The sequence below is a fragment of the Lathyrus oleraceus genome, chromosome 7 (genome assembly GCF_024323335.1).
Source record: "Lathyrus oleraceus cultivar Zhongwan6 chromosome 7, CAAS_Psat_ZW6_1.0, whole genome shotgun sequence".
NCBI classification, from domain to species: domain Eukaryota; kingdom Viridiplantae; phylum Streptophyta; class Magnoliopsida; order Fabales; family Fabaceae; genus Lathyrus; species Lathyrus oleraceus.
This window is the reverse complement of record NC_066585.1, coordinates 22698501-22710130: the sequence shown is the minus strand read 5'-3', so window position 1 is coordinate 22710130 and position 11630 is coordinate 22698501. Positions and strand designations below refer to the sequence as shown.

The window sequence follows — 11630 nt, the reverse complement described above, 5'->3', positions numbered from 1 at the left end:
CTCAGTACCAGTAATCTTACCTTACTGGTTTCTTCTAGATTCCACATTTATTTCCTATTTCATAGTTATGATTTGGAATATATGCCTTCTTCTTGTTGTAACTTGTAAGCAACCATTGTCCTGGAATAACATTTGTTGCTTTTCTCTTTCCATTTAGTATATCTGCAGCAAAAAGAATCTCACACTTTGGTACGTATGCTCATATGGATCCTTTGAGGTTAGATTTATAGGGTTTTCTCTTGCTTTGAGCCTTAGCCTTGTAGTAGGGTCTAAAATCATTCCAGACTTTTTGTTTATACAAATTTGTCTTGGATAAGTCTTGACCTTGACTTCTTAACCTCTTAGAACCTTTGATTCAACAACCTTGAGTTCTGATTTCTTCAGAACTTTTGACTTGAGGGTCTTAGGCTCTAGTTTTCTTAGAACTTTTGACTTTTGAGTCTGAGGTTCTGATTTCTTCAGAACTTATGTGTTATCAATCATAGATTATGATTGGTCCAAAACTTTACTATTTTCAACAGCAGCCACACAGTAAGCATTTAGCCATTTTTGAGCAGTGCTTGGAGAAGAAGGATATGAGGGTATCATCAAGATTTCAATCCTTGGATTATAAGGTTTCTGATGATAACCAAAACTTTCTCCTTTGCTCTTACTTACTCTATAGATCATGGAAACAAGTTTGATTCTTTCAAACCCAACTATAATAAACTCTTGAAGAGCTAATTCATGTTTATCAAGAGGTTTGTCAGACATATTTTTTATTAAAACAATCTGATCTCTTTCAAGTTTTTCGATCTTGTCTTTAGAGAACTTTAGTTCATCTCTTATAAGACCATATTGCTTCTTTAAAATTTCGATCTTGCTTCTTAACATAAGGTAATTAAATCAGATTTAGAGAGTTTAAAAAATACCTCTTTTGTATCCTCTGAATCTGAGTCAGCACTAACTTCCTATTCTGAACCTATGAAGGTTGAAGCAACCAAAGTGGTTAACTTCTTCTTTACTTTTGTCAGGTTCTTATTTATCATCAAGTTCATTCCATATTGCAATGATACTTTTCTTGAATTTACTTATGAGGCTATTCTTCTGGAAGTTCTCCCATTTGTCTTTGTCCTTCTACAGATCCGGACATTCAACAATGAAATGATCAAGCTTCTGATAGTTGAAATAACCTTTCTGATCATCCTTGTTTTCTCTGGAGCTTGTTCTATTGAAACCAAATTACTTTACCAAAGAACCTCTTGTTTTTATTAGCAAGATACTAAAATCTTTTTATGATGAATGCCATTTCATCATCATCTGAATCTTTATCATGAGTGGTTTCTTTTTGCTCCAAAGTCTGAGAAGATTTCTCAGACCTCCCAATAGATTTCAAAGCCATAAACTATGATTTCTTAATTGGTTCTTAATCTCCATTGAATTATACCTCATGACTCTAGAGATTACTTATCATACTTTCAAGACTGATTTTGTTCGGATCTTTTGCTTCTTGAATAACTGTCATCTTTAGTCTGTAGGAAGACTCCTAAAAATCTTCTTGACATGGTCAAAAATGGTGTAATTTTTATTCAAAATCTAAAGCCTAAATACAAGTAAAGCTCACTATACCATTTATCTATACACAAAGGATTTTATTTATATGACACACTACTTGTAATGTACATCATATCTAGCAAGAAAAACAACCAATATTGATTATTAGTTCATGTGTTTTTTAGAAGTTAAGGCCTCAATTATTTTATAAAAACAATTTTGTGTTTCAAATTACTAATAAGAAGATTGTGAGACATTTGAAGTGAACATTTGTGACGTAAAAAATGAACAATAAAAACATTTTCTAAACATTTTTACTGTTTTTAAAAACTAGACACAACTACTCATTTAAAAAAACACATGATCTCTTTTGTTAACAAGTAAAACTTTATATATAATATAAAAAAAAGTACTTTTAAAAAATAAATAGAGTTTAAGTTGAAAATCGTAGTCGATTACAGAACACACGTTCGCATGTAATTAAAACTAAATTGACAGAATTATAAATTTTATGGATTAGAATTAATTCTATCATAATTTAATAGAATTTGTAAATAATAGTACTCTAATCTTTAATATATAAAAGAAATTATTTTAAAAAATCAATATATTTGGATTATATATTGTCTAGATAGATTATTCTTTAATAAATTTAATAGAATTTTTTTTACTCAACTCTAAATGAAATATATTTTATATAAAAAACTTGAAGGAAAGAAAAAAATAGAAGCATAAGGCTTGCGGCGGGAAAATAAAAAGGAAAAGGGAGAAGAAAAGCAAACAAAAACCTCCAAACCAAAAAGCAAAGCAATCAAGTTTAAATCATTTTTTTAAGAGCCGAAAGCACAAACAAAGCATTTCCAAACTATCATTTCTCTCTGTTTCCATTTTCCCTTCTTTTATTTCTCAATTTCTAATTTTTCTCTCAAAAGAGAAAAATCGAAAAGAGAATGGCCGGTACCAACCGCTTCAGGAAACAGTGATCCATTCTTCACTCGTTAATAGATCTGCGTCTTCTCCACCGCCATTGCCGCGATCTTCTCCTATCTCAGGTACTTGCATGTCTTCGTTTCTTAGATTCTTCGCTTTTCTATTAACCGATTCTCGTTTTCAGTTTCGTTTACAAGCCTTTGATTCATCTATTATTTTCTGCATTTCTCTATTACTCGTTCTAATGTTTAATTTCTATGCATTACGTGAAAATTCCGTTTCTGTATGTGTTTATTTTTTTCTTTTACAATTTTCGTTTCTAGATTGAAATGTTGAATGCATTTTGCATAATCGGTGGTTTTCATACGTGTTTGCCGAGAAATTTAGAAAAGAATATTAAAAAAATTGAGATGGTTACTTTGAAGTAAAGGAAAGTGAATTACTCTATTGTACTCAAGTGCTTGGATCGATAATCGAGTAATCGAGTTTCACTTTTATTTCACTTTTTCTCACTTGAAGTAGATCGTACATTTTTTAATCCTGCATTGTTTGTTTTTTGTTATTACAGAAAAATTAATTAAAATTAACAAAGTGATGAACTATGCAATAAAAAAACTGGTTCACTAGTGATTATTCATTTGAGTAGAAATGAAAAGTGTAACGGTAAGTATGAACTTGTGGAGTTCTCAGGGTAGATGCGTTTTAAGTCAATATATTCTCATTATGCTTTAAACGAGGTTGCGGATCCCAATACCTGCTTAACAGCAGTAATATTTTAATATTATTACTACTAATAATGTAGGAGTATAGTTTTCTTATAAGTTTAAAGTGGAAAATAATTAGTTAAAAATGATTAAAAAAATATTAATTAAAAGCATCATTGAAAAAAAAAAAGTTATGTTAGACTAAAAAATAAAATAAAAAAGTCAATTATTTTATGACAGATTTTTTGTCAGTAAATCAATTAGTTTAGGATAGAGTGAATAATTAAGACTATTTAAAACTATTTGTTTGTCTTTTATTAATAGTATCAATTTACTATCAATTCCACAAATTTTTAAATATATTTATTATTGTTATTATTATTTTCAAATCTACTTTTTTTAATTCTATAACTTTTTTTTTAAATATGAAAAATAAACATTGAATTTATTTATATGCAAAAGATAATTGAATAATATTTATATACAAAGCTACAAACAAAACAAATTATCTAAATTGTTAATTTTTTTATATTCTTTTTTTTTGTAAAAAGTGTTAGAGAGATCTTATACCCAGGGTCAAAGGAGAAAAAGATAGATATTTACATTAATTCATTTATTTACAATTTTTTTAATATAACTAAAAAATAATTAAAAATGGCTACAATTTTTCATTTATCTACCATTTAATTTACAGCATTTTATATATTAATCTTTTGAATAATTTATGATTCAATTGAAAAAATGTCATTAATATCACAAAAATAAAAAATGTTTGGTATTTTATATATTATTTTGGTTAATATTGATATTACGAAAAAGAAATATATTTATTTGGCGGTTAAAATTGAAATAATTTTCATTCCATTATCTTTTATATCTTGTATTTCTTCTGTTTTGTAGTTCGTTTTTTCTTTTTGTTTTTTTAAATTGTATTTTTGGACTCATTTTTTTTTCTGGTGCATCTTGTAGGGACTTGTTTTGATTTTTAATATATTTTTATTTTAGTTTCTTTTAAAAAAACAAAAAAGAAATATAATTTTACTAAAAGTAGATTTCATTGGTATTGGTATAGTTAAATAAAATTAAAAGATAACTAAAAAAACATATTTTTGTTCATTTAGTATTTATTTATTAAAAGTAGATTTCATTTTAGTATTAATTTATTTATTTTTAAAGAAATAATTTTTTGTCTCTATAAATATAACATGGTTTTGTTTGAAGTCCTTTAAAATTAATTTTAAACAATGGTCTTCAAATATTTTCTATCATCAAAATTACTCATCACCATTAAAGGTTGCCCAAAGGACGTTGTGTTGTGCAGAGAGAGTAAAATTAAATTTTAATAAATTTATAAAATAAACATATTGTAAAAAATTATTCCCATATACATATCATCTTTTATTTTTTTTATGTATGTAAAGTGTCAAATTTAATTTATTTTATGGAACTATTGATTGAAGAAAAATTGGCTGATAGAAAACTTTGAGGGAATTGAGAAAACTTGTATATTTTATTTGTAGATATAAAACTTATTTAATATTTAACTTTATCTTTTTTAATTCTTGTAAAGAAAATTTAAAAACAATATTGCGTTCCCCATCCACCAAGCCTTCGTAAGAGAATATATGTTGATTTTTATAAAAAAGTGAAACATCTACTATTCTTCAGTCACATGATTACTTTTAACCACAAAAGCTGCAAACCTCCACAAAATTTAAATTACTTGTTTTCTAAGCATCACTACTTTTAAAATGGTGCATCATATAAATCGTACTCTTGGCGTTTTATTTTTCTAATAGTGTCTTTCGACTGAAATTTCTAAATTTATTTTTATCTAGTTATTTTAATAGAAAGAATGTATCTTTTAAAACTGAATAAATAATATTTTTAATTCGAACTCACACCCATACAATCAAATAGATTTAACTATTAGGTGAACAAGACCACTTGTATAAAAAAATTATGAACTATCAATTCAACTTATTTAATTGGAATATATATATATATATATATATATATATATATATATATATATATATATATATATATATATATATATATATATATATATATATACTTTTATTATCATGTTTTATTGTTAATTTAATAATTTTACATTGTATAAATAAATTATTTTTCATTAACTAAACATATCTATTTTTTTTTAAACTCCGGTAAAAATACCGTTATCCAACTAAAACGAATTTACCTTTTTTATTTTTTAAATGTAGTAGTATTCCGTATTTATACTCCTATTTAGTACCGTAATTATTTATGCATCATAACTATTGTTTTGTTTCATTGAAGTCTTAGTTAACCGTAATTAACCTCCCATGACAAAGATGATTCTTTCCTACATTCCAGGACAGGAGAATATAATAGACGATATTAATTGAATGAAGTCCATTTCTTGTCTGCTCCATTCATTCATGTGCTGCGTAGCATTGCTGTGTTGAAGAAGTTATGGAATCTGGAGAAAGCAACAATGGTAGCGAGCGGTGCATCATATCCAAGGATTCTTCATGGTTCAGTCAATTCCGAAATGCATCCAATCCTTGGATGGCAAGATATGCCTATGCCTTGATTTTTCTCGTGGCTAACCTCTTGGCATGGGCTGCTCGTGACTATGGTCATGGTGCTTTAACAGAAATGGAGAGTAAGTTTATAAGTTTCTGTTCCATTGTCATATATCAATTAGCCTCGCAACACTTCTTTCAGTCCCGGTTCTTATGCTTAAGTTATGCCATTTTGTATCTTATCTGAATGCATGCATTATGTACCTATACGAGGCGAATAGATTGAGTTCTGTCCAATCTATAGTTGTTTTTGTTTGGCATGTTACTTTTGTAAGATGCTATTGGCTTTAAATCTAATATGTTGGTTCTACAGGATTAAAAGGATGCAATGGTGGAAAAGACTGTCTGGGCGCTGAAGGCGTTTTGCGTGTGAGCTTGGGTTGCTTTGTATCCTTTTCAGCTATATACATGAAACTGGACACTATAGGTTTTGTATAACCTCTGCTCAAAATTAAAACTAAGTGAACCTTAATCCAAGTTCAGATATTTTATATCATAATGTTTTTGTCAACTGCTGGCACTTCTAAACTGAACCAAATGAAGGACAGATGGCACTCTGGATGGTGGTTAGTCAAGATTCCTTGCTGGGTTGTCATGACTGTCATACCATTTTTTCTTCCTTCTGGTTTTATTCAAATTTATGGTTAGTAAACTTTATCTTTCAACATGTGTTATATCAAAAGTTTGCTGTAGTAACCTAGTCATTCCTTTGATACATTTCTTTTGCCAGGTGAGGTAGCGCATTTTGGTGCCGGGTATAGTTCTACATCTTAATCTTATAAATTATTTCACCATACTTTTTTTCTTCTTCAAAATAATATGTGATTGTTTAAAGTGTTTCTCTAATTCTCTTTCAGGGTTTTCCTCCTAATTCAACTAATAAGCATAATCAGCTTCATCACCTGGCTGAATGATTGCTGTGCTTCTGAAAAATATGCAGCACGTTGGTAAGATTTTTGTTCAGTTAGAGAAAAATAGAAACACAAGCTTCTTAAAAGTACTCGAGAGTCTAGAGAGGTTTAACCAATTGTTGTCTGATCGGTGTTATTCGAGCTAATCTACTAATTTAGCATCAACCGAATATTGTGCTTTGTGCATTTGATTCTGTTTTTTTGAAATGCTTGTATTAATCATCAAATTCCATGCAGCCAAATTCATGTGATGTTGTTTGCAACGACTGCATACGTTGTCTGTTTGGTGGGGATTATTTTGATGTACATTTGGTATGCACCAGAGCCTTCTTGCCTTCTCAACATTTTCTTCATTACTTGGACGCTGGTACTTGTCCAACTCATGACCAGCGCATCTCTGCACCCGAAAGTATGTTCTATTTGTTGTCATATCTTTACTTGCTCAATTAATTTTACTGTAAAACATAACTTGATTTAGAATTTTCAACTTTATCTGCAATAGGTTAATGCTGGTATTCTAACTCCAGGCCTGATGGGGCTTTACGTTGTCTTTCTTTGCTGGTGCGCTATTCGAAGGCAGGTCTACCATTTTTTGCTTAACAGTTTCGCTTTCGGCTTTGCTCCATTTTTATTTATGAAACCTCTCTTAATTTCCATAATTTGAATTCGAGTGTTGGTATACTTTTGTATACAGTGAACCTGCCGGAGAAAACTGCATCAGGAAATCAGACTCTGCAACCAAAACAGACTGGCTAAGCATCATTGTATTACTTCTCTCTCTTTTTGCTTTGAAAGTAGAACATTTATTCAAACCGATAGCTGCGAACTTACAAATATATGTCTTATGTTTATGATGGCTTGGTAACTAAGTTAGAATTTTTGAAATACATTTATTTTCATTGTTGGTTGACAATTGACTGTTGTTGGCAGAGCTTTGTTGTAGCCATACTTGCAATTGTTATCGCGACCTTTTCAACAGGCATAGATTCCAAATGCTTCCAGGTTAGTTATAAACTTTGAATTTAGCTTGAATTTTACTATTAGGTTCTCCAATAAGTATCTTACATATCCATGCAGTTCCGGAAAGACGATACACCAGCAGAGGATGATGTACCATATGGTTATGGCTTCTTCCATTTTGTTTTTGCCACGGGAGCAATGTATTTCGCTATGCTATTGGTTGGATGGAATAGTCATCATTCTATGAGAAAGTATGATCTCCTACCCTTCTGTATTTGACTCATATCATATTATCGGCATAGTTTCTTGTTATCCATTGGTATGCCTTCATTCTTCAACAGATGGACAATTGATGTGGGCTGGACCAGCACTTGGGTCAGAATAGTAAATGAATGGCTAGCAGTTTGTGTTTATTGTAAGAAAATCAATACAGTAAATGCTTTCCTTTTCATTAACTCGGATTAACCGATCTTTATACTTACTCTTATTAATCTTACAACAATGTGTTTTGATAGTATGGATGCTGGTAGCTCCAATGATATGGAAGTGCAGACATGCTGGTTCTACTGGAGAAAGCTGAAACACAACCATCCTAGTTATGAAATTTTGTTGAGTTAAGATCTTCTGACAGTCCCAAATCTCAGTTGTATATATAGTGGACTTCTCCAGATCTGCAGATAGGAAAAAGAATTGCAATTATAGCATCCAGGAAATTCTTAAACAGAAAAAGTGATTATTCTTTAAGGGGCACTGAACGAAGCAGTGTTATGGCACGTATAGTGGTTGGATTGGATTTGTGTTATTTCTGCATGAAGATATACAGTACTTTCACTCTACGAAGGGATTATTACCAAAGAAAACTACACTCTTACCTGTACATGTATCAATGAGGGAGGAAAATGTTATGTAACATAATTTAATAGGTGCATTATTCGATCATAATTTTTTGAATTCTCAGACTCGTTGATAAAGAAGTTTTGTGTTAGACTTTTTTATTAAGTAGCAGGTATGTTTTTAAGTGTCAATTATTATATTAATTAGGACAGTTTAGTGATAGTTATTATACTATTACGAGGAGTTACATTTTATTAAGTATGTGTTTGTGTTTAGAAGAAAAAGGAGAATATTGAGAGTTTATTATTGGGGATTTTTAATGCACTTATATATTATTAGAGCATCATGTACAAATATTACAATATTCTCAGATTTCGGAGATATATTTTCGAATGCCACAAACATATAACTTAGGTCAATTCTGAGTGATGCTCTAGGAGTAAAATAGAAACATAAGCAAAAAAACCTAAAAAGTTGTATTTTGACAATAAAATTATCATTCATAATATAAAATCAGCATTGCTTAAGTGATGTTAACATAAAATTAGACATTATATTTCAAGAAGAGCTTTTTTACGTCCATAACTCGACGGCTTACCATTCTATCCTTCGAGACGAACATCTTCTACCAGGCCAATTCCTTATCCTTGGTAGTATGGTTTCAATCTCTACCCGTTGATCTTAAAAGTGTCCCCATTTTTCTTATTCCTCGGTTTTATTGCCCATGAGGGAACACTTTGTTAACAACAAACAGTTCAGACCATCTATACTTCAGCTTTCCAAGAAATAACTTCAACCTAGAATTAAACAGTAGAATCAATTGTCCTTCCCAAAATTCTTTTTTCTGAATCTTTTGATCATGCCATTTTTTGGTTTGTTCTTTATAAATTTTGGCATTCTCATAAGCTTGATTCATAAATTCTTCTAACTCGTGAAGTTGAAGAATTCGGGACTCGCCAACTCAAAATGCTTTGTGCTTTAACTCAAGTGATAAATGACAGACTTTTCCATAAACTAACTCATAGGGAGACATACCTATAGGTGTTTTGAACGCAGTTTTGTACGCCCACAATGCATTCTCCAGTTTGGTTGACCAGCCTTTTCAAGAAATTTTTTGATTTGCCTATTTGAAACTTCGACTTGCCCGTTCTTCTGAGGATGATAAGGACTGGAAATCTTATGCTTCACATTATACTTATTCAATAGGTTTCCATCAACTTATTCAAGAAAAGGGTGTCTTCATCACTGATAAATGCTCTTGGCACCCCAAACCTTGAGAATATATAGTTTCTTAGAAAATTCACCACCATTTTAGCATCATTAATCGGTAATGCTGCAGCTTCTACCCATTTTGAGACATAGTCAATTGCAACCAAGATGTAATTCTTTCCAAATGACGGTGGGAAAGGTCCCATGAAATCCATGCCCCACACATAAAAGAGTTTTACTTATAATAAAGAGTTTTGGGACATTTGATTTCGCCTTGAGATATCACCTATGCGTTGACACCTATCGCACTCCTTCACCACAAGATATGCATCATTGAAAAGTGTTGGCCAGTAAATTCCTTATTGGAGAACTTTCGTCACGGTTCTATCTCCACTAAAATGTCCTCCATAATTTGTGTTGTGATACGCCTACAGGATGTCTCTCTGCTCCTCTTCCGGAACACATCTTCTTAACCATCAACCCCCTTCTTGTAAAGGAACGGGTCGTCCTAGAGGTATAACCTGCAATCATGCAAAAACTTTTTCTTTCTGTTATAGTCAAAATCATCAAGAATAATGCCACCTACCAAATAGTTTGCATAGTCTGCAAACCAAGGAATACCAGTGATGGACAAGATATGCTCATCAGCAAATGCATCATGAATAGGATGTTTCCCTTATGTTTCTTTGATTGGAGACATTCAGGACAAATGATCCGCAACGGTGTTTTCACACCCCTTTTTGTCCCGGATTTCAAGATCAAATTCTTGAAGTAACAATAGACACCTCAAAAGCCTTGGCTTGGATTCCTATTTAGCAAAAAAATACTTCAAAGCATCATGGTCAGTATACACAATAATCTTAGACCCTAGAAAATAAGACCATAATTTATCAAAAGCATAAACAACAACCAACAACTCATTTTCGATAGTTGCATAGTTCATTTGGAGGTTAAGGACATGACTAGCATAATAAATCACATTTAAAAGTTTGTCCCTCCTTTGTCCTAACACATCCCCTACAACAATGTTGTTGGCATCATACATGATCTCAAAAGGGAGAGACCAATCTGGGACTATCACAATTGGTGCAGAAACCAGCCGACTCTTTAAAGTCTCAATGCCACCCTACACTCATTATCAAAAGTAAATGGCTTGTCTTTAACAAGTATATTTTTAAATGGTTTAGCAATCTTGAAAAAGTCTCTGATGAACCTGCAATAGAAATCTGCATGTCCTAAGAAAATCCTTATCCCCTTTTCATTCACTAGGGGTGGGAGATTAACAATTACCTTCACTTTTGCTTTGTCAACTTATATCCCCTTGTGGGAGATTTTATGACCTAGCATTATACCTTCCTGTACCATAAAATGACATTTTTCCCAATTAAGAATCAGGTTAGTTTGTTGGCACCTTTCTAAAATAAGAGACAAGTTAGTTAAATAGTTATCAAAAGAATAACCAAAAACAGAAAAGTCATCCATAAACACCTCCATGTGCTTTTAAAGCATATTTGTGAATATAGATGTCATACATCTATGAAAAGTAGCAGGGGCATTGCACAACCCAAATTGCATTCTTCTATAAGCAAAAATACCATACGGGCATGTGAATGTTGTCTTCTCTTTATCTTCATTGGCTACAGCAATCTGGTTATACCCCAAATATCCATCTAAAAAAATCAATAGTACTCATCACCCATAAGTCTCTCTAACATCTGGTCAATAAAAGGAAGAGGAAAATGAACTTTCCTTGTTGCGGTGTTGAGCCTTGTGTAATCAATATGCATTCTCCAATCGGTGACCGTGCGAGTGGGAATCAGTTTATTTTTCTCATTCAGTATCATTGTTGCCTCTCCCTTCTTTGGTACCATATGTACTAGACTCACCTATAAACTGTCAAAAATAGGGTAGATCGAACATGCATATAATAGCTTCACCACTTCTTTTCTCACTACCTCTTTCATTGTTGGATT

At 31.3% G+C, this 11630-nt stretch overlaps 1 protein-coding gene across 1 annotated transcript; it reads left to right on the top strand.

Annotated features, from left to right (window-relative positions):
* The first annotated feature begins 2327 nt into the window (after positions 1-2327).
* Positions 2328-8761, top strand: LOC127105824 (uncharacterized). Its single transcript, XM_051043036.1, has 13 exons — positions 2328-2585; positions 5532-5823; positions 6057-6130; positions 6227-6386; positions 6474-6498; positions 6601-6690; positions 6892-7063; positions 7157-7230; positions 7349-7418; positions 7585-7656; positions 7732-7865; positions 7956-8029; positions 8130-8761. Exons 2-13 carry the CDS (start codon positions 5631-5633, stop codon positions 8192-8194), a joined length of 1203 nt encoding a protein of 400 aa, XP_050898993.1. The 5' UTR covers positions 2328-2585; positions 5532-5630; the 3' UTR covers positions 8195-8761.
* The last annotated feature ends 2869 nt before the right edge of the window (positions 8762-11630 follow it).